Below are 24,474 nucleotides of genomic sequence, written 5' to 3'. Positions count from 1 at the left end.
AAAAAAACCTATATAATAATAACCGGAGAAAGAATTTTCTCAACTTTTCAAGCCAATCACCTAAGCTATAAATGTTATATAAATCGAGCGCAGCGTTAGTTCAGTCATAGTGCTGCAACCAGCTGATGTGGTCAGCTTTCAAATCGCTCCAATCACTACCATTCTCCTATTAGACACGGGGCATATACGTGGCATTACTGCTCGGTAAGTATGCTCAAACTGCTCGCAACCCTCTCTCCCCATTATAAGCATGAGCATATTACTGTGCACCTTCTGGTTGTCGTCTTCTTTTGTTTCAGATTACTAAGGCTTTCAAGTCCCGGCTGGCATGGACCGCACTGCTGAGAGACACTCATCCTCATAACCAAGCTACAGTATAGACGTCCCACTGCCACATCTACATGATTACCACTGTTCGCTTTTAAAGACATTACTAAAGTGTCTTAATTGTCTATGTATTTCCAAGCTGATGGTTCTGGGGGGTTAATGTTAAAGCTCTAGTATGTTCAATTAATTGAACCCCCATAAGGAAACATACCACCAAAGATAAATTGTTTTTCAATAAACCCAAGTAACTTGCCAAAGTGGTCCTGTCTGAAATATGGCTAATTTGTGATTTCTCAATGAAGAAAGATGTGTCCAGAATCAGATGGTGAATTTACAGCATCAACCAGCAGGGCTAACAGCTAAACATTGTTATTGTTAAATAATAATTTGTTTTTAATGACAAAAGTATGTGATCTCAACATGGCAGCTTCCATGAGGGGGTGACCCGATCCATGTACAATAAAAATTAAAAAAAAAAAAAAAAAATGCAAAAGGAAGCACTAACCGAAGACAGTCCTGGCAGGGACAGATTCACGGTTGAGCCAGAATGAGACTTGGGACAAAATGACAGTCATGAAGCAGGGCATGTAAGTCTGAATCACAAAGTAACCGATTTTCCTCTTCAGGTAGAAATGGGCCATCATGACTGTGTATTGACCTGCAGGGGGAACAATGAAACAGAAGAAGAATAAATGGGGCAATTCCAAGAGGGTCATCGCACCATCGGTGCTCGGGCCCTAACGAAATGAGAGGAAGGATGAGAATAGAACACAGTGATGGAAAAATAAGTAAGAGAAGAAACAAAGGGACTAAGAGAGGGAGGGATAGAGTGTGATTAAACTCTTGGGGGGATAAGTGCAAACCAGCTGAGAGGTTTAAAAAGAAAATGAGAAAAAGAGAGAGAGAGAGAGAGGGAGAGAGGTGGTGATACACAAGTCAATGGAAGATTGAGACATAATAATATGAGATAAATCAAAACAATTGATGCGATTATGGAATTTTCCAACAGTACTGTCAGTATTCTTACAGAGTAAAGGGAAGCACTTTGACTTCCTGGTTGGTGGTCTCATTAGCACCAAATAGTGGACAGTTACTGTAATGTCTGACCACAAAGATGATTTAACTGTGTATTAGTAAAAAAGTACAACATAATATAATAAATCACTTAAAAGGAATAAAAACTGCGGTGGATTGAATCATCTAAATAAAAATGACATTTATGGTATGTTTGAGAGCTGTCACACTGTGCATTAGAACATGGTGAGGTAAATCATTAACTGGAATAAAAAAGAGAATACAGAGTGAAAAAACATTATATATCCTGTTAACCAAGCGAAGATTGAATTTGAAGCTTTTTTAAAAAAATCCTTTTGAGCCACACAGTCTGATAAACTATAGAAAATCCACTGATGACTGCTGCTTTCTCCTGGCAAAATCGGATTTTTGTGTCCCGCTAATCCCTTGTCACAATCTGCATCCTGCAGGCTTCTCTCACACACACACATACACACACACACTCGTCTGTCTCTCGCTCTTTCAGTAGTTCCATCCATTCTGTCAGGCCAGGCCATCCGTGTTTAGGATATACTCTTTCTCAGCACGCAGAAAGAGAGTGAGGAACAAAACAAGGACGAAAACAACATAGTGAAAACGCAAAATCTAGTCGGGATCAGAGGGGATAGATCAAGTGGATCAGATGCAGAAGACGACAAGCTGTTGAGCTTTGGAAGTCAAGGAAAAGTTTGAACGAGGGCCCTGGGGGCAAAGATGTCCTCGTCAAGAGGGGCTCGTCGCATCCCCTTCGGCTCGCTCGCCCCTTTATTTCAATGACAGGGAAGAAAGCACAACTGGCAGTGCCCCATTTCAGATATTCTGCCTTGGATGTGCCCTGCGGGGTGGGAATCTTCTGAGAGCTGCAAACATGCGACTGTGGTGGATTTTACTGCTAAGTTTTTGGAGTGTTTATGGAGAACTCCCATTCATAGCAGAGAACAACGCTGCCATGCTAGTCAACTGGTGAGTGGTTTGCTTTTCTACGCTCAAAGAAAAATAACAGAGAATTGAAAGTCGACAGGGATCAGCTTCTAAATCAATTTGAAACAGTTGGGAAGGGCAGGTGCTATTTTCTGGATGGAAGTTCTTATTAATAAAAGGTGACAGGTTATCTGGATGTCTTTACAGTGTGAGCCATGTGATTGAATGTTGACATTTCCACCGGAGATAATTTCACCCCTGTTTGGCAGACTCTAGAAAGCCTTTTTTTCCCTCTTTTGCTCTTTCTTTCTTCTCCACTGGGTTTTCTAAGTTGAGCTAATGACCCTGCGCTCATGATATGAAGTCCCTGTGGATCTATTTCTGACTTTGTAAAGAGGTTTGCACCTCAGATTAGCAGCAGTAATGACCAGCTGACCTTTGTCCTGCAAGTCAGCCAGAACAAAAATTGGAAGGGGGGAGGATCTCCCAGAAAGGAAGGCTGTGACCCAGGAGCTTGTTTCTAAAAAAACCTTCTGGCTCCCTGATGACAGCTGGCAAACTTTGATGTGTAAATCAATAGAAAGAGAGATGGCTAAGCAAGGTTTAGAACATGACATGGTCAGCGCAGTTGATAGTGTCTTCCTAGCTCATGATCAAAGTATGATAATGTCTTATTGAATATGACTGTATGCCAGCTCAGCACGGTTATCCATATATGTACATCCATAAAGGCGGAACAAGGGGAAGCCCCCGACCCCCACCCCCATGCTTAATGATTACAAAGCTAGAGGCAGCCATGATATGAGTGTATTACCAGCCCTCTTTACATAACCGAATTAAGCAGATGCCGCCTAGGCCCCCTTCTCCCCCTCGTTAGGCTCCCATGTGTCTCTTGCCGGCTTGAGCCAATGGCGTCTGCCCGACGTCACATGGTAAAAGCACAACTGATGGGGAGGCACAAGGATTAACCCTCCAGGCCCAATGGCTCAGGATAAGTGTTGTTTTTTCCCCTCCCTCTCTCTCGCTCTTTCATCTTCATCTCTTCCTGTACTCTCGCTGGTCCTAGAGACAGCTGGCCATGAGTGGGAGGTGTACTGAAATCCTCATCACTCATTTGTCATCCAGCTTGATTTGAAAAAGCTATAATCACCGAAGGGCTATCACTTTATTTAAGAGAGACAACGTCACACAATATGGAATAATAAAACTGAAATGGTGAGATGCAACACATCTTGTTCCTGAAAATAATGCATGAGATGCAACAGGTAGATCAGGTAGAAGATCAGATGAACTATGAAAAAAATATATACATATATATGACTTACGAGCAAGTAAAAAGAAAAAGTCAGTGGACAGCTCTATAATAAATTGCAATGTGGACTTGCAATGTAATTCATGAAAAATAAAAAAATAATAAATAAATAAAAACATTGTGTGTATAAAACTATGAAAATAGACAAATATAATAATAACAATAATATTGATTTATATGATTTTTTTTTAAAGAAATGTAAAATTTTTCTGAAAGAAACATAATACAAAATACAGTTTCTTGGACAGTAAGAATTATTTATGGGCATTGTGTTTTCTCAATTCAGGGAGATACTACAAAATGTGTTGGACTAACTTGAAGTTAATTCACAGATCTGTTACCAATTGACTGATTGACACCAATTACTATGAATGGGATTGGGTCAGACAAAGTGGCTTACCTCTACTTGTGCTGATATCTTCTGTACCAGCCGAGTGGCCAATCAAATGGTATTGGTTGAGACGTGACCCTTCCTCTGCCACTACCACAGATTTGCCAGGGCCTTTAGTCCACTTATACACAACCTCTGAGATAGGGTAGGCATCTGGAAAAAAATACAGTAGTTTACACTTTATACCTGCCACAAAGTTAGATTATGTAGTGATAATGGCTTATTACCCAGACATAGTGAGTGGCTGGAAGATTAGCTCAAATTAAATGTAATCTGTTCAGTACCATCTTTAAATAAGGTTATATAAGTGCTACTCACTCTTGATTGTACAGTCATTGTCAGTTTATTGCATTGTGATTTGCATGCAGGCAAGTTTCATTTCTCATATTAAGCAGGTGCTGTGTCTACACCTGTCAATCATGGGGAAATATCTGCTTCATCAACAATGTGTATCTGCCAAGTGTAGAGCTGGGAGTAATAAATGTAATAATCTGAACCTGTGTTGAATAATAGGATTAGACCATCAGGTTTAAAAAAAGAGATTTTCACAGACAGCTACACCTAAGTTGAAGACAACAAGATGGAACACTTCAGGCCCTATTTTAATGATCACAGGTGCACTTATGGCGTGTCCAAATCCACTTTTGCTAGTTTAAAGACGGAAAAAATGGTCAATGCACCATTTACTTTAGACCCGGTTTTTGTTGGTCAATGGCGCAGCCGTATTCAGTTGACATTTTTCAGTTTTCAGACCAGACGCCCATGGGCGAACAGAGCAGAACGTGGGTGCTGGACGTGAAAATGATAACTGCGTCTGGCTGAAACAAAAAAACAAAAACAAAACACTTGCGTCTCGCCTGGCATCGCATTGAGCCAGGTGTATGATATGGCCCTTCAAGTGTAGCACGTCTTCGTTAAATATGTTAAAAAAGTGTGTAACCTTATATTCTTTGTCCTATACAAAAAAAAAAAGCAAGGGCCACTAAATCTAAAAGCAGGCAATCCTCTGATAATATGCTGATCCACAAATATACATTTTCAATTATATTCTGTAATTTAATTCATTTATTTAAATTATTTAATTTTAAATAATAGTATTTAATCAACATAAGAACAGATTTAACACAATATGAAATAAAATTTTCAGTAGATGATTGTGTCACATAAAATAGCTGCAGCTTTCTATTCACTGACTTTCTTTTCACTCAATTCTTTTTCACTTTCGCCCCCTCCTTCCATCGTGACATTCATCTTGAAACAAAACATTAATCCTGCCACTCTCATGACGGATGTCTCCATCACAATTAAGATTGACTTCGACAATCTAGACTGAGGGATTATTCTGCCAACCATCTACACACACACGTTTGTTTTTGTGAATTGTGGGGACATCCCATAGGCATAATGGTTTTAATAGTGTACAAACCAAATTTTCTATCCCCCTACACTATCCCTACCCCATCACAGAAAACTGTGCACATTTTTACTTTCTCAAAGAAAAAAACATTCTGTAGGATTTATAAGCCTTTTGAAAAATGGGGACATGGGGTAATGTCCTCATAAATCACCCTCTCCTTGTAATACCTATGTCATACCCATGTCATTATACAAATTTGTGTCCTGATATGTCACAAAAACACGCGCATGTGCGCGCACACACACACACACACACACACACACACACACACACTCACAAAGACCTACAGTACGCACCCCTAGATACCCCTAACAAATTCCTGAAGTTCTAATTTGAAGTTCAAAAATTGTCTTCCCCTGACTATTGGAAAATAAAACGCGCTATCAATATTGCTACAAATCTTCTGACCAAGTCATGATTAACACATAACACATGACTAACCAGATGCTCCTCTGAATCAGTACATCTACTGTACTTTTAGGAAGCACTCAAAGACAGTTAATGGTTTTTACCAAAAAACTGTGCCATATTTCATTGGATGGTTGCAGAAATGAAGAGTTTAGCATATTGAAATAATGTAATATTGTAATGTTATATAAGGCATTTTAGGCAAGTAGTTTCTGGGCCATCCTCAGACACTTCTCAGAATGGACAGTCCACTTGAGGACAAGTCCACACATTGCCTATTAAGACTCTGTAGGGAACTTGCCAAATGAGATTTTAAAGTTAATACTGAGTACCTGGACAGAGAGCATATTTAGGTAGCTAGTGAAAAATGCTGGCAAGTCCTATGATTTTCTATTCAAAAGTACTGCAATTTATAAAACACTTATACTGTACATTGTTAACACACTTTTGGGACAGATGTATGTTTAATGTTTACTGTAAAAAGTTCACAGGGGGTTTTATTCATGAAATATGAGCAAAATACTATAATATTTTTGCATTCAAATCAATGATTCAAAATAAAAATTCTGTTTTCCATGAATAAGGACCAGTGATTTTATAGAAAGTTATCAATCTCTCTAAATTTCTTGTTGCTAAACTACCTTCCTCTGGTATTTTTTGTATGTTGCTATAGTGCTACTTCCTCTACAAGCTTTTTCAATATTTTCATATTTTCAGTATGTTATCATGCTGCGTTATCTCCCTTTTCTACCCATTACTGCTGTCATAATTATTGTGCATTTGTGGTATAAATCTTTACCAACTATGTGTGAAATTTCAGACTTCATGAGAAAACAGAGACTTTTTTTTAAGGTTAGATATCAAAAAGAAAAGTGTTTGAAGCTTGGTGCGAAGTTCAGGTGGGGAGATGAAGATAATGAGTGTCAAGACAGTATTGGTACTAATTATGGGTGGTGACTGTAAGTGGATCTAATTGGATTTGAATTTAGTGGACATCAGCTGATCCTAATAAGCTCTGAACTTGTATAAGTTAAAATGGGAAACTATAACCTTTGTCAAGTCCAATACTACACTAAAGAAATGCTGGGTAAAAACAACCTGAGTTGGGTTGAAAATGGACAAACTCAGTGATAGGGTTGTTTTAACCCAGCGGTTGGATTAAATGTTTGCCCAACATGCTGGGTAGTTTTAATTAACCCAACTATTGTTTAAAAATTACTATATGGCTGGCTTAAAATGAACCCAAAATAGGTTGGAAATTAAAAATCAGACACATAATTACTATAGAGGCAACAATAATCATCAGAAGGTGAACATTTATTAATAAGCAATTTAATAAATGTTTATTGTTTAATTATTATTCATTAAACTTATTAACAAATGTACATGTATTAAACATATTAATAAATGTTAATTTCCAATATACTTTTGGTTCATTTTAAGCAAGCAAAACAGTAATTTTTAAACAATAGCTGAGTTAAATAAAACTACCCATACAGGGGTGTGTTTCCCAAAGCAAACTATGGTCGCAAGTTCTGTCATTACCAATAGAGTTCAAAGGGACTTACGACCATAGTTTACTAACAATGCTTTCGGGAAACGCACTCCAGGTTGGGCAAAATTTTTCTAGTTTGTCCATTTTCAACCCAACTTGGGTTGTTTTTAACCCAATCGCATTTCAGTGGGGTCCCACAGGGGTACCCCTGCGTTCCGGGGGGTAAAATTAGCGTTTTTGAAGGGCTCCCCTGGTAAACTTCACATTCCAGGGGCTAAATATCACGTTATTTTGGGTCGATTCAACCAGCAGACATGAAAAACCACCCACGGCAACAGTGTAAAAGTAGCCCAATTCTGAGGGAAAACCGCAGACTTGGCAACACTGCTCCAGTTAGCAAGTGCTTTCGGTGCAAGAGTGCAAAACGTTCAGTGCCTTCAGCCTTCCGCGCTGATTGGCCGGACTCGTGACTCCCAACAAATCAGATGGGCGGTGGGCGGAGCTTGCTCTAGGCCAGAGAGTGGTGCGCTCGGACAGAGGTGGCTGCATCAGAGCCAAATTATTTTATCGGCAAATTGGTTTTGAAAATGACCGATACCGATAACCATAAAAATGCTTAATATCCGCGCCGATAATCGGTCTGCCCCTAGGATTTTGTTTTTATATTATACTCAGAGCACTCTGAGAGGTTTTATACTTTTTTGACATACTGAAAACAGTGTTTGATAAAGCAAAGGAAGTGACAAGGTCTAGCAAATGGAGGACAAAAATATTTCTCATAGGTCAAGTGTTTAGACTTGAGGAAAACAAAATGTAACTCTTCATTAAGACAGGGTCACCACAGCCCACAGAGTGAATAGCCTGTAGAATCACCTTCTTACTCACACATGACTGAAACACTTACAAGAAATTGTTCAGTGAGATTGGAATGTCAGGGTTTTCATTTTGCTTGTGTGCATCTCTTTACAATCTACTCTTGCTTTTAATGTAACATTCAAGGCCTTTCAGCATTTAAAATCAATGACATTGTGAAGTAACTGAATTAGACTCTAGGTTTCTTTCAGTCTCTCTCTTCTACAGTATACTTATAAAAATTAGCACTCAAAACATTCTTAAAAAAATGACAATCTCTAAAAATTAAATGTCTAAATTAATAAAATTCAATCAAATTAAAATAATGTTGATAGCATTTTGCCGTTATTGTGATTAAACTTCTCTGAAAGTGTGTAGTAGCTACATTCAGGAAAGACAAAGATTCACCAAGGATATTTTCCACTATAGCCTGAAACAGTGGCCTTTAATTAACTTTGATAATTACATATAAAGACTTTTTACTCCCAGAATGACATGAGTAATATAAACTCCATTTGTGATGTGATCTGCGAAAACACATCGCATGGTGAAATTTTACCTATCACAGGTTTCAATACCATATGAAAGCTGGATTCAAGCCCTTTCTAAATCTGTTTTTACTTCTTTTTATAGCTTGTCTGTAACAAAAGTTATCTGAAATTGGCTGATCGCTATGACTTTTAGGAACAGAATTTTGAGGAAAAACAGGTTTAAATAACTGTCACCCCCTTTTTTCGCATAGACATGAAAATGCACTATCCAAACATAAATGGTCATAATTCAAGAATGCTTTGGAATATAGACATAAGGTTGGTCTTGTTTTAAAGAAGACACTAGTCAGATTATTGTAGAAGTGAAATAAATTATGAAAGTGAAATAAAAAAAAAAGTTATAGAAGTTTACGTTTATGAAAATGTAAAAATATAATTGTTTATATTTTATAATAATATATTACAAAGCATGTTTTACCCTTAAACTGCAAGACAATAAAAGCCAAAAATGTCAACATTCCAAATTTTAGGTTGAAATATTTCAAAAATGAGCTTTAGGTAAGATTTTGTTGGGGCACAGTACCAAACTTTTCACTAGATGACACCCAAGCTCCAGATCTGACCATTTAAGGGCGCCTCCATTTATTTGAGTGATCTGAACCATATATTTCCACATTTTCATACATTTTATGAAGTATACATCCTATTCAGAAGTGATATGGGCAGTTTGGCAGTATTTGATTTCAATTCAATCTCTAATAAAACATAATTAGGACATGTGTGCTCATTATAGCTCCATTGTTTTCTTGTGCTCAGCCTTCTCATGATAACATTGTATTAGAAAAAAAATCTTTGCGTGCCGTAGTTTATACAGGACTCGTGGGAAATTTGCATTAATACACCTTTATTCTACATGTTATGTGGTTTATTCTGATAAGTGAACTGTCTTTGTAGTGTTAAGAGAGGGAAAGCTATGGCCGTTTTTTTTGTTGTTGTTGTTGTTGTTGTTGTTGTTTTTACGGGTTTTGGTTAGCTAGGAGACTGGGAGGCTGGGAGACCAGCTTAAACCAGCAGAACACCAGCTAACCCAGGCTGGGAGACCAGCTAAAACCAGTTACTTCCAGCTTAAAATAGCTTAGGCTGGTTTTAGCTGGATTTTTCAGCAGGGCTCCACTGGGTGTGTTCTGTACTGTTAGAGACAGCCTTGCCACTATAAATTGCTATTTTTCTGCACTGAACAGGTGAATTTTAATGTTTTCTGAGATGATAGACAAGATGTTATAGTATGATAATTTAATGAAAACCCAATTTTGACCAAAAAAATGACATTCAACCTATTTTTTGACTTTACTGAAAGCGTTCCATCGCAACATCCGACGGGTTTTCCCAGATTGCGTTACATTTCTGCAATGAAATAACATAAAAATAACACTCTCTCCTTTCCTACAAATTCCGCACCTTTCAACCTGTAAGGTTGAAAGTAAGCCTGTCTTTCTTTACACTGATTATAAGGCTTGACTGCCCTAAGTTGAATCTAATACTATATACAACAGCTAGCATCATTTTTAGCATCATACAGAATATGTTTGTGATTGTAAGGTTTGGTTGTTGAAATGCTTGTTGAAATGTCTGTGTTTGGACGGATTTTGAATGATTTTGCATATTTGTTTACTGCCTATCCTTTAAAAAGGCCTATATATTGATAAGTTATTTTGTAGACCAGCATCATATTGTACATCTTCCATTGCTAACCTATACCTTAGCTTATTTCTCTCCCAAAACTCTCTGGGAAGAGATATATTGGATTAATCTGAACAAAAATATGATTCACCATTGGGGACCTTTACAAGGTTGAATCATCCCACAGTAATCTTTGGTCTGTATATAATCTTTTGAGGTGAATCTGGCCTGCATGGCACGAGAGCCCGAAGGCTGTACTGCAGTACAGGAAGTGCCAAATATACAGGATATTGGTACTAATGTCATAAAATAAACCTTAATGGACATGACATAGAGTGAATGTCAAAAAAGAGATACAGAATGAAGAATATGGAGTGAAAGACAGAGATAAAAATATCAGAAAATAGCAAATTACTGTTGTTGTTGTTGTTGTTGTAGCTGAATAATGACTGTATAAATGATGGCTCATCTAGAAATCCTACATAGCTGTACTTGTGTTTTCTCTCCAAAGTCTCTATATGTAACTAACATATCTCTATTTATTAAATTGTCAAGAAACCATGTAATAAGTGGGTTAATGTACAGTCAGACAGTCATTTAGAGAGTTCAGAGCTCCTAGACAGTCTCTTTCATCTCAACTAATAAAATAATTTCAACGCAAATCAATATTTCATGTCAAGCCATGCAATAAGTGGGATAATGTGCAGTCAGCCAGTCTTCACAGCAAAATAAACCCTCTCATGGTGATACAAGACTCCTCAGCTTCACGTCATGGGCTGTTTTGTGATAATGACCCTTTGACTATATACATTAATCCTGAATTCAAGCCTTTGTACAGGATTCACTCAAGATGCTTACATGTAAAGGATAATACCCATAGCCAGAGATGACTGTCTGCGTCTCTTTGAGGAGCAGAATATTCCTTCTGAAAAGGCTCCACGTTAACATAATGCACACAATAGTTTCACAACACAAATCTGTTGTCGTTTATATGGGCAGTGTTGCCTTTCTCAGGCATTTTGGTTGAGATGACAGTTAAAATCAGGCGTCTGTCACTGTTATCCAACCAGCCAAACAAAAGCTGCTAAGTGCAGACAGAATTTATATAACCCTTTACATAACACAGCACAATACTTCAAGTAAACACATTTGTTGTGCGATTTACAAGTTAAATCACTAATTCTCTGCCGCCTGAATATCGAGTAACTCTTGCAGGGAAAATGGCGTTAAACAAGTCTGTGAACTCGAAGTAAGAGCATTCCTAAGTCCTAATGAAGGCTAAATTTTCAATTACCACCTGACAATGAATAATTAATACCATTTGAGACATTTGAGATAGCTCACAGGGTGTTTTAAATCTTAAGTAGAATGTAAAATTAAAAAATCTCAAAAAAAAAACGCAGAGAAATTACTAATTAAACAAAATGACTAAAAGCCAATGATTTCTGTACAGAATAGTTCATGTTTATTCACACCGTTCTAATCATTTCTAAAAGTCATGTTCAACCTTCATTAAATATTTATGGTGGGTAAGGTAGTTCTTGTTTCTATGATAAAATAGATAATATATAAATATATATTATTAATATATAAAATCAATGAGAGGGAAAAAATTAAAACAATTAATGTTGTTGGATATGCTATTGTCCATAGGAAAGATCTGAAATGTCAGAACAAACAAGAACTGGTTGAGGGAAAAAAAATCCTGGAGAACTTAAGCCAGTCTCCAGAACTGACAATAAGAGATCTTTTGAACTACTAAGCCTTGTTGGAAAAATATTTTCACTATACTAGTCAGCCCATGAAAAGGAGAGTTTTTCTCGGTGCACAAAAGGTTTTTTAGACAGCGGAGTACCTTAAATTGATGCAGTGTGGCTGGTTCAATATTTGTTTGAAGGGTTGTCTACATACATCAAGGTCAAACTATTCAGGCTAGTGTGATTACTTTTTATACCCTACTGTACTTCTAACTGATGTTCTAATTTAACAATCCATCCAATCGCATTGGGAAGCCTATGAGATGTCCAAATGCACGGCATCAGACTCATTTTAGGTCACGGGCCAGATTAGATTAAACGTCACCTTATGCTGGGCGATTTTTATTTGATAAACCTTGATGTACCCATGGAGAGCATAAATACATGGCCTTATGCAACTATTACATTTCAAGAGCAACATTCACATGATTAAATACACATACAAAATTGATAAATGGAAATATTTATTACCCCATGACAACTATAACATTTAACACAAATGAAAGAGCTTATCCAGACTGATTTCTTCTGTATTCTTATCTGTGCTTAACACTGCTGCCTAAAAGCCTATGAGAGGTCTTCAAAACCTAAAGAACGTCAGATCAGGATTCAGGATTTTACTATGCAGCTACAAACGTACAATTGATCAGATATTCAGATATGCACAATCCTGAAACATGAGTGACACCCCTCTTAAGAGCTGTCTGTCATGGTTTCTGCAGTATCCTAACTCCATGTACAGTACTATCCTGTAATGCCCTAAACATCAAAGAAAGCTGAGCTCATCTCAGGTCATTCCTGGCTTCTTAGAACCAAAAAAGCCTTTCTTTTATATGTGTGCAGTGTGTACGTGAGTGTGGGAGGGATGGCAGGACAACTTCCAACTAATCCAGTCCTTAAGTCACCCTCCTCTCTGCAAGCACCAGGTGATAATCTTAATCCTGCTCTTGGACAGGATGCCACGTGATAATGAGACTAAAGTGAACTCAGTATATGTTCAGACATACCTTAAAAATCAGTCTGTCAAGCTGCCAAAAGTGGGCCAAATTAGTACACAATGTTTACTCAATATTTCAATATGCTAAAACGTATTAAGAAAATATGCAGAGAGAAAAACTAATGCAAAGAGGTGTTTGGTACATATTATCAGAAAGATGAATTCCCTTCATCTCCTGTAGTGGAAATTTCATATGAAAAATGTTGCTTCATATTACCATGCTAATGTTTCATAAATGAAACCATGCTGTGCTAAGACAACCAATGTACTGTATATATTCCACAATTTTTTTTTTCATCCAAATAAGAATAGAAGATGCTATTCACAATAACTGAATAACAGATGGATGTAATTGTGCATTTTGAGTGACTATTTAGAGGGATTAGAGGGATCTGTTATGATTTCTTAGAATCTGCTATTTAAAATCTTTTTGTAATGCCAATGAAACATGTACAAGAGTTTTTTTTTTCTTTTTTCTTTTTTTTTTTTTTTTTATGTGTGGCAAGGGGGATTTTTCCACATTCAACATAAAACCTTATGGACTTACAGCTGCCAAATTTGAGTGGGCAGGCATGAGCATCCATAGGGAAATCCTCCAACTGCATGGGACACTCGGCTGATATGGTCAATCTGAAGAGAGAAACATTAAGATATGGTTATAGATCAGCACTTCTGACAATATGTTTTAGAGATCAGTTGCTAATATAAACATGCCTTAAATTATCATTTGCATCACTGCAACACTGATGATTCAATCAATTTTCTTATTGGAAATCGTCTTAAAGTAAGCTATAGGATTGACTAACGAGTGTATATTAATAGGAAGACTGAGCTTGCATGTGTTGAGAGCTTTTAGATGTATTTATAGAACAAGGGTGCCATCATGTGCCAGAAGTAGGAATGCTGCCAAATCGGTGAAGTAAATCACTGCTAATTCTGGCTTTGCTCATAACCACACACACACACCAACTGCATAAACACATACATACAAATGTCATTTCCTATTCAATTATTCTCAGTTTTCATTCATGCATACAGCAGGATTTAAAAGACCTATTCTGAGCTGACAACGCCACCTATTGAAATATTTGAGGACTAAAAGAGACTTTTTTTTTTTTTTTTTTTTTTTAAATATCACTACTTTCAGTTCTGTCACCAACAAGTGAAGACTGATTCAGTTTCAGCCCAGTTAAATTATTAAATTATCTAATAATTAAATTACATAAACTAAAAGAAGAAGACTGAAAGACTGACATACTATTTTATTGTAAAACATACTCCAATAATCTTTGTTTTATTTACTATGAAAAATAAAATATTTTTTTATATTGTACATAAAATTACTATTGTTTTTGTTGCTTTTCATCATTTTGTTTTTCATTTTAAGAGATATCATACATGCTTTCACTTCATAGAATAACTTCTGGTTTCGGTTAAACTTTTTGCAGTTTCATTTTCACTGTCAGCCAGTCTTTTAACAAAAAATTGTCTTTTTATTTATTTATTTAATTTTTTTGCTCATTTTTTTGAGAGAGAGAAAATGAATCTGTACAATGTGATTTTCACTTGTGAACTTAAAAGCAATAATTTTAATGTTTATTGATTATAGCTGCTTCGGAATGACATTTATTGTGAAAAGTGCTATATAAATTGAATTGTTTCTGTTCAGGTATATATCTACTATTATTCTAATAGCAGGTAAGAAAGAAAATTCTACAAACTTAATCAGGGTTTCTGCAGGTTTTATGAAGGTAAATTTTAAGACTTTTTAAGACAGAATAAAGAACATTTAAGGAATAAATTTTAGGGAACCCAATATACATCAATATTTATGTCTAAGGAGAAACACGAGTTGTATTATCAACACTTCGGAGTTTGAAAATACAACTTCCAACAGATATCCATTACTTTTTAATTCATCTTACAAATGAGCTTGAATTGCTCTGCTCCCATCCACTAGAATATGGAAATAATTTTTACTGTACCTTCTGATCACACAACAAAAAAAGGGATGTTCTTCCTCAGTATTTTTGTCTTCTTTCCAGTGCAATTGTCTAAAAATTCTTAAATCAAGATACATTTACTTGAGATGCAAAATTACATCAAATATTAAGTCTTGTTTTATGTGAAATTGATTGAAATGAAGTGAATTTATGATTTAAAAAAATATAACAAATATCTGCCAGTGGGCTCAGAAAAAAAATCAACTTTATTCAAAGGGAAGTTTTCATAAAAGATAATTTTCTTATTTTAAGTATAAACTCAATTTTTCAAGACTTTGTTTAACATTTGCATCTCAAGTATCTTTATTTAAAGATGTTTAGATATCTGTATTGGAAAACAGGACAAAAATACTGAGGAAGATATTCTTTTTTTTTTTTTTTTTTGCATGCATGCATGCAATATTTAATGCCATTACTATATGAATTTTTGCGTTTGATTTAAGAGAGAGAAACCCTGCTTAACTTTTCCAAATAATATTTTAATAAATTAAGTAATAAAATAAATTTTAATACATTTAATAATTAAATTAAATTATTAAAGTACTGTAAATAATTGGCTTTAGTACAGTTACAACATAAAAGTAAATTATTTATTTTTGCATACATGTCGTCTTTACATATAAATAAAAATCACTATGTTTCACACAGTATAAATAAGTCTTATGAAAATAGATAGTTGCCTTTATATTTTATGGTGTTCCCCACAAGGGGATCCTTGGTATCAAAAAGTTTGAAAACCCCTGATGTAGAGAAAGGTGCAGTGGTTCTGCAGTGGCTAAATCCACTGTCCTGTAGCCCCCTCTAGTGGAACACTTATGAAACAGTTTTTTTTTTTTTATGTTTTAACTGTATGATTTCCTGAAAAGATCTGTGGCCAAAGACATTGTGACTGAGATGGATTTTGCAACTGGACAACATTAATTCATCCTAACAGAGAGAGTACCCTTGAATCCGATAGCTGGATGTTATAGAGTATATAAATGATCTAACATGGCATTAGAAATATGAAATGGAAGCAGCATCACATAATTATCGTCTCTCTGTCAAACAGCCAATGGTTTCAGGAATTTCCTGTTGCAAAGATGTATGTAACAAAGAAATGTTCATGCATCAAACAGACTCGTCCATGTCTTGTTGCATAAATTCTATTTAAATCAATGTCCAAAGTCTGCTGCTAAAGAAAGTCATCAGCAAGGCCATTTAGCAAAGCAATTATATGAGATCAAGTCTGATCATAGCTAGCATTACCATAATGAGAACAGGATGGCTGGCTCATTATGCCACCCTGTGGCCATTAAGCCCTCCCTTAACGTCCTGGCTGGAGCCTATTCACTGCTTTGGTGTAAGCAATGCAATAAGATGTCAGCACTGACCCTCAGCTGACAGCGTAATGAAGGGCTTGATATTGCCATGGAACCGGAACTGCTTAAAACCTCCATCATCAGCAAGTGAGGATGGGACCAGGGTTGAAGGGCCCGTGGTTGCATCTCTGACTGGAAGTCCTGCGAGAATGTAATTAATGGGGCGGGACACGTGAGGCGCTGTTCCTTCACTTAATCAGCACAGGGCCTTCATCTCTGACAGCTCCATGATGAATTGCTGTATTGGAAAAATCAAGGACTGTCCTCTAAACTCAACCTCCATTCGACCAGCTCACACAACTTTATCAAAACCAGCCATATGGGAGGCGAAGGGCTCGCTATGTACTTACTGAACACAGTTAGTGCTGAGGTCAGCATTGCTGGATGTGGAGACGAAATGATGTGGCACTGGGGCCTTGACAAATCGTGAGCGCTCAGAGCTTTATCCTGACGGTGAGCTTTATTTGGTCTGTGATAGCCCATTAAAGCTCATAAATTATATATCATAGAGCGTTCTATCCACCTTTTTCCTATGCCCCACGACGCTTTGTTTGAATTATGGGAGTAACTTCTGTTAAACTGTAAACAATCAGAAAAAAGGTTTGCTCTATGAATACAATAATAAGCTTTAAAAAAAAAAATTGGGTACAATGAAGTGACATTATTCTTCTTATCCTTTAACCTTAGAACATTAAAAGGAAATTTAAAAGTAATTTAAGAAATATTACAGACGTGTTAAATATCACTGTAGTAATATATGTCTGTATTATACAACATACGTTGCCTTAAAGGTGCCCTAGAACCAGTTTTATCAAGATGTAATATAAGTCTAAGGTGTCCCTTGAACGTGTCTGTGAAGTTTCAGCTCAAAATACCCCGTAGATTTTTTTTTATTAATTTTTTTAACTGCCTATTTTGAGCCATAATTATATATGCACCGATTCAGTGCGCGGCCCCTTTAAATCTCGCGCTCCCCTGCCGCCAGCTCTGGACTGCCTTAACCAGCATAAACAAAGTTCACACAGCTAATATAACTCTCAAAATGGATCTTTACAAAGTGTTCGTCATTCATGCTGCATGCATGCATCGATTCCTGTGAGTATAGTATTTATTTGGATGTTTACATTTGATTCTGAATGAGTTTGAGGCTGTGCTCCGTGGCTAAAAGGCTAAAGTTAACATTACACACTGTTGGAGAGATTTATAAAGAATGAAGTTGTTTATGAATCATACAGTCTGCAAGTGTTTAAATTATGGAAATAGCGACGGCTCTTGTCTCCGTGAATACAGTAAGAAACGATGGTAACTTTAACCACATTTAACAGTACATTAGCAACATGCTTAAACAAATGAGATTTACATAAGAAGGAGGAAACAATGGTGTTTGAGACTCACTGTATGTCATTTCCATGTACTGAACTCTTGTTATTCATCTATGCCAAGGTAAATTACATTTTTCATTTGATGGCACCTTTAAACGCACAATATGTAATTTTTCGCCACTAGAGGTCGCCTATTCAAAACAAAGGCGTAGCTTGATGACGCCGAGATTAAGCACAGAATCATGGGAGATGTTGTCTTCACCTCACAGCCAGGGTAAAAGAATCCAATGGGACTCGGGCAGAAATCATGTTCATGGATGAGATTATTAACATTACTGTATGAGGGTGAGTGATGTTGGAGCTGAAGACGCTGGAGTGATTGTTAATGAGAGACGAGCGCGACACATGCCTCGAGAGCAGCGGAGCTTTTATTATGCCACAGTCGCCGCTTCTCTTCTTCCAGTCAAGCGTATGTGAGGTAACGCTGCACTGTTTTATCATATTAGATACATTTGAGTGTTTTGAAAACGATGTTATAACATTACTCAGTGTTATAATGTTCACTCTGCAGCAGTTGCTACTAGACATTTGTTGCACACTGCAGTAAGCTAGATCGATATTAGAATATCATATTAATATAATCAAGAAAACGAGATTCAAACAATAAGACTAAACATGTTGAGCTATTTTTAGTTTCTGTCTATAAATGTCTCCAAACAGTTGTTCCCTTGTCTAATAAAACATGTAATATATTAAAGCGTCTTTGGTGTTTCCATGGTTTCTACAAAATCAAACTGGAAACCGAGGGTAACGCAGGTATGATGTCATTGATAGGCGACGCACATGTCTTGGTTAAAATTGCTTATTTCTCTGGATTTAAACATTCTTGGAAACATCTGGGATAATGTAAGTACACAAGTCAACAAAATATATAACACTGTTCTATTGGTTTTTGAATAGTTTACTCCAAAAATCTTACATATTATGCCTTTAATCAAAAAATGTGATAAATTTTAGCATTGAGTGATTAATAGTGATAATCTCAAAGTGCTTTCCGTCATTTTGGCTGATAACAAATACTGTATTTACCTGCTTTAGAAACATTCCAGTAAATGCTGCTAATAGGGATTAGAATTAAAATTACATTTTAAAGCATCTGTGTGAAAACAAACCTGAAAAGAGACGTGGGGTTTTGGGAGAAAAACGAGAGATTCTTAGTGCATTCCAGTGAATTATTCATGTGATAAATCGTGAATTAAATCAGGAGAGCAGACCACAAAAGCGCAGTATATGTTGTCTTTTTTCATATTTTTACAGCAGAATACAATGAAAAAAGAAAATAATCAGGAGGAAAAGAATGCAGCGACTGAAAAGAGTTCTTGCCATGGATATTCTTGTGATACCATATCACATTAAAATACTAAGTGTTACGTTATTCTTCTGACGTCTGAAAATAAAACATGAAGGGAAATTGACAGCTCATACAGTCAAACTGGCTGATAAGGATTATTTGTAGTGCAGCCTTATTATTTGATGTTCCCCAAACCGGAAGTTCCACCAATAATTCAAAATGCAGTAGGCCCCTCAGGAAAAAGGTGGATAAAAAAAAAGTCTGTATCTATAAATAATGGTGGCTGATTCTGTGCTAACACAATATTAAGATACAAACCTCAGGTGTATATAAATAATGCACAACTTAAAATACTACTTTCTTACTCTTTCCTTAAATATTAAAGAGATAATATTGTAATAGTTTGTGCTTTTTAATATTAGATGTACAGTATCTACCATTCAGGTTGCATATACAGTGCATGTATGTCATTGCAATATATGGAAATTATGCTATCACTACAGGACTTTGTATTAATTTGCACATTCACAGTCAAGTAAAGTAATTGTTTGAAAAACATGGAGAATCAGATATCTGTGTCATTACAAAGTGGTATTTTTAACAGTTATTTACATAGACAAGAATATAAACAGATAATAATTTATTAATAGATTAACAGATATTAACACATTTAAGATCGCTTACTGAAAAACTCATATTGGTCAACCATTAATCTGAATAGTAAAGTGGATGTGTCCCCCTCAACGTTTATGTTGGTTATGACACTGTTGTTTTTATTTATAAAAATAAAAATTAAAACCCTGTTGTTTTATTAACATATTTTAAAATGTTTTTTTTTTACACTTGCAATTTTTACAATACATGTTTGCCTACTGCACCATTTTTCTCAACATCAAACTCAAGCTAAGCAGTTATTTTCAAAACATGGCAGATCCTTCAGAAGATTTGACAGTTTCTAGAACATCTCCCTTTTGTTCGGTCTCATAACCTCCTTTTTAACTCTAATAAAAGCCTGTAGACTGCATTCCACTTTTAGAATGTGGGTGGTGAAACTGTTTTGCCCTGCTTTTCATGGCAGCTAAGGTGCTCCTTTCCATCTCAGCAAGAAAAAAAACAACCTTACTGCTGATCACTATTCCGGAAACAATGTGTGCATTAGTGAGTGGTAAAAAGCCCTTTTAATGGTTTGCACTGTTAGGAAATGCAACACTGGGCAGAGTTTATTGTAGGCAAGCTACAATAGCTCCACCATTGATTTCTAAATGACATGCTCCAAGTCATTTCCTCTCAGAGTCATTAATGTTTGATTGATGGTCTCATTCAATCTACAGTCTAAAAAGCAGCTCTATCTAAGGCTTTATCAATTGAATAATTTTGTAATATGTATTTGATCTCACAATATACATCACAATAAAACCGAAACAGCAAAGCTTCGCAAATGAGAAAGGAATGTGTTTTGTGTAAATTAAATGATCCATGTTCTTTGCCTTTTTAATTTATTTTATATTACTTTAGCCCTACTACATGAAATCTAATTGTTACCTCTATGGAAAACTCGGCAAATCCCGCATTGCATTTGAATTTGGGTTAATAAAAGCTAATAACTCATTATATAATGGATCATCATAACTGTAACCTCGGAGAATAAAAATTACTAATACGTAACCACCACAGTCTAAACACTATTACGATTGTGCGCCTCAAAATTCAGCACTTAAACAAGCAGGTTCTACTATAGAGAAGATTTAGTATTGATGCCATTTCAAGAACAACAATAGCAGCTTTTATACAGCACTAACACAGCAGTGCACTGCACTTGGCAGTAGATTGTTGCTGATGATAGCTTGGAGAGCAGAAACTGTGTGTGTATGTGATTGTAAGTGTGTGCATGTGTGTGTGTGTGTGTGTGTTCTCTCGCTGTACCCTGGTACTGCGAGTAATGGAGCAGACAGTCTGTGAAGAACAACTCAACAACAGGGGCATAAAACATAAAGCAAAATCTCTTCTGTTTTCTCGTTTTCCTTTGTTTCTGTCTCTCATTTTGTCTCACCCCCCTCTTACTTTCTTTTCTCTGGAACACCCTTAGGTTGAAACACCCTTGGATGACTGGTCTAAGGCATAAAAAATAAAAATAAAAAAACTAGATACAGTAGGTACATTTTCTAAAGAAAATGTGTGTGGAGTTTCAACAAATTTTGAATCTGTGTTATTGAAGGGTCCACAAATAGAGCCTTTGGGGCATCAGCACACTAACCAAAGTCAAAAGATTTTTTTTAATTGCGAATCTTACTGTTTAGTCAAAAGTGCAAGAATGTAATTAGTCTTGTTAGCTTCTGTAATGATAGATTGAAAATTACAATACAATCAGTTTTTTTTTTTTTTTTAAGATTTTGCAGTATACTGCATTCCATCATTTTCCAGCAAAAGTGTTTATGAATTAATTGCTGTTTACTACGGAGCCCCATACATGACATGCAGGAAAAAAATAGCAGGCTAAATCATGCGCACGATTTATTATTTAGTTCCCTCGATTTATAAATCATGTGCAAACTGCGCACGATTTAGCAAATTGAGCAACGAAATAGTAAATCGTGTGCAGGATTTAGTAAATCGAGGGAACAAAATAGTAAATTGTGCGCACGATTTAGTAAATCAAGGGAACGAATTATTAAATCTAAATCTATAGTATGCAAAATACTTTTTTTTTTGTTCTTGCATGTCATGAGTGGGACTCCGTAGTTTACGGTATAATTATAAAAGCTGTATAATTTTCAGCTTTTTTGTAAAGAAAAGCTTAAAAATTTGTATTTTTTATTTTTAAAAATAATTTGTTTAAAAACGGGAATATAATATGTTCAATAATAAATATTTATTAATGCATCAAAAAGTAGTAATTATTTAAATTATAAATATAAAAAATTTTAAAAATGAAAAAAATATATATAAATTTGTATTTTTGTGTGTTAGGGCTTGTAAAAATGTCGGCAGGGCATAAATAAAAAAACAAAAAAACAAATACACAAACGTTACTGCTGAACCCTGCCTAGGGGCCTGAAAGACCCTATACATGGCCTCAGGACATGAGGTACCAAATCAAAAGAGCCCACCTCAAAGATTCTATGATATTCTGAACCTGAGAGATGATGCTTCTGATCCCTTTTCAATGTAAGGCTATGTGAATTCTTTGCCTGTTGGGAAAATCACTGTGATTGTGACACTGTGTAGTATCATTTAAGTCTATAGCATAATAAGAGCAAGAAGAATTTTGTCTGTGAAATATAAAGAGAATAAATAAGCATGAGGAACCACTAATGAAAACAACAAAGAAAAAATTGTGTCCTCTTGTGAGAAGATGGAAAAAGTACAGAGAAAAAGCTTTAGCAGGGGGCAAGCTGAACATTCCCACTGAGATAGTACGATGTGGAACATGAGATGCTGAGTACAGCGGGAGCCGAGTTCGTGTGTGCTTAACACATCTGTCACATGGCAGAGGGTTCAGCAGTGCAAAACAAGGGTGAGGAGGCCATAAATGAGTTGAAGGTTAAATGTATGGCTGCACTACCCATAACTAATCTAATCCATCCGTGCAGACAGCAGTTCATACTGTGAAATGACAAGGCATTGTAGCTTAAACTGGTACCTCATGGTGTACAGCAATGTCCCATCATCCTTCAGTCTCAGAAGCTTGTTGGGCGTAGTCATGTTGTGAGCAATGGATTTTTTGCCATTAAGGAAAAAGGTGTCGGGTGTCCAGATGTTGCTGGCCAGCAGGTTATTCAGAGGTAGCATCTCCATCGGCCCTTTGAAACACAAACGCTCATCTTTCCAGCTTTGACGGAAAAACACATCAATGGTGTATTCCTGTTCAAAGGAAAATGTTCATTTAGTGTGCAGCGGAAGGCAGGGTCGTCGTGAGGGACCCCAGGCCCTGTGATGAGGAGGAGGGGCCCACTAAGGCCTCCCCATAAACTTTTTCTCCAGGGGCCCATGAATTACAGCGATGACCTTGCCTGAAGGCAAAATCAAATGTGCCACATGACTGAATATAAAAATTAACAATAGTTTCATTCATCAGATCATACTGTGACCTACCTAAGATACTGCATGCAGAATTTCAGGAAATGTTGCAGAGGTGAAGTAATGTTACAGATGGAGTCAGGATTTAATGAAGGGGGTCTTGATGAAGAGTGATCTCAGTTGGGAATTTCCAGCTGTAGAGGTGAATGAATGGTGTTTCATCATGAAAAAAGAATATGGTTTAAATACTTACCATCTCAGTATCTGACACTGGCCCAAAGCTGGTGACAAATATGTTGGTCTTAATTTCAGTCACTTTCTCTGTAAAGTCACAAAAAAGGTCATTTATTAGATTAAGTTTAATTTTGGATGTTATATATTTATACTATAATCGAAATTCTGCATATATATATATATATATAGAGAGAGAGAGAGAGAGAGAGAGAGAGAATTTCCAATAAAGTATAAATGGTAACACTTTACAATAAGGTTTCATTTGTTAACATTAGTTCATGTATTAACAAACATGAACTAACCATGAGCAAATACAGTAAAAAAATTTTTTACAGTATTTGTTAATCTTTGTTAACGTTAAAGTTAATAAAAATACAGCAGCTCATTGTTTGTTCAAGTTAGTTAACAGCTAATGTTAACAAATACAACTCTTGATTTTAATAATGTATTCGTTGATGTTGAAATTAACATTAACAAAGATTAATAAATGCTGTAGAAGTGTTGTTGATTATTAGTTCATGTTAACTAATGTAGTTAACTAATGAACCTTGAAAAGTGTTACCATATAAATATATATATAAATAAATAAGTAAATAGTGTGTGTGTGTGTCTGTGTATACACACACATACATACATATATAGTAAATGAATATATAGAATGTTTATATTATATAAAATATATGCAGAATTTCCATTAAAGTATGCATTGATTCACCCACAATATTTCTGTTTGTTGCATTCATTTTAAATGAAAAGCAATTAATTTCAGGCTCCTGACTGCACTTTCCTTCTCAAAGCACTAAATCAAGTCCAAATCCATCATTTGTCAATTGACATCATGTTGCTGCTGCTACAGTTACGAGATGTGCTACCTTGAACTCTCTCACATGGAAACAGAGCAGCCTTATTCTCTTTCTCTGCCATAATGGCATGCTTTCGACCTCTGAGAACAATGAACCTGCACCTTTTGAAAAGAACGATAGCTTTCTCAAGGTCAGCAGCAACATTCATATCCCTTCTCTCTCCCACCCTCTCTCTCTCTCTCTCTCTCTCCATCTCTCTGTCTCTTGCAAGAACACTGTAAT

General features: G+C 36.0%; 2 protein-coding genes across 9 annotated transcripts in view; one reads left to right on the top strand and one right to left on the bottom strand.

The window, feature by feature from the left end:
• gabra5 (gamma-aminobutyric acid type A receptor subunit alpha5) overlaps positions 1-24,474 on the bottom strand; it is a 39,351-nt gene that overhangs the window by 8,769 nt on the left and 6,108 nt on the right. For all 6 annotated transcript variants that reach the window (XM_048199224.1, XM_048199223.1, XM_048199221.1 and 3 more), the window contains 5 exons: positions 23,409-23,476; positions 22,779-22,999; positions 13,649-13,731; positions 4,014-4,157; positions 833-985 (listed from right to left, as the gene is read on the bottom strand). In XM_048199224.1, coding sequence (XP_048055181.1) covers positions 833-985; positions 4,014-4,157; positions 13,649-13,731; positions 22,779-22,999; positions 23,409-23,476 — 669 coding nt within the window. The remainder of the gene's footprint in view (positions 1-832; positions 986-4,013; positions 4,158-13,648; positions 13,732-22,778; positions 23,000-23,408; positions 23,477-24,474) is intronic.
• gabrb3 (gamma-aminobutyric acid type A receptor subunit beta3) overlaps positions 2,063-24,474 on the top strand; it is an 89,940-nt gene continuing 67,528 nt past the window's right edge. The window contains exon 1 of one of the 3 annotated variants that reach the window (XM_048199218.1): positions 2,063-2,343. In XM_048199218.1, coding sequence (XP_048055175.1) covers positions 2,249-2,343 — 95 coding nt within the window. In that variant the 5' untranslated portion in view covers positions 2,063-2,248. The remainder of the gene's footprint in view (positions 2,344-24,474) is intronic. The other 2 variants (XM_048199213.1, XM_048199215.1) reach the window with 2 other exon arrangements.

The sequence above is a fragment of the Megalobrama amblycephala genome, linkage group LG8, assembly GCF_018812025.1.
Source record: "Megalobrama amblycephala isolate DHTTF-2021 linkage group LG8, ASM1881202v1, whole genome shotgun sequence".
NCBI classification, from domain to species: Eukaryota; Metazoa; Chordata; class Actinopteri; order Cypriniformes; family Xenocyprididae; genus Megalobrama; species Megalobrama amblycephala.
This window is presented reverse-complemented; position numbering and strand designations above follow the sequence as displayed.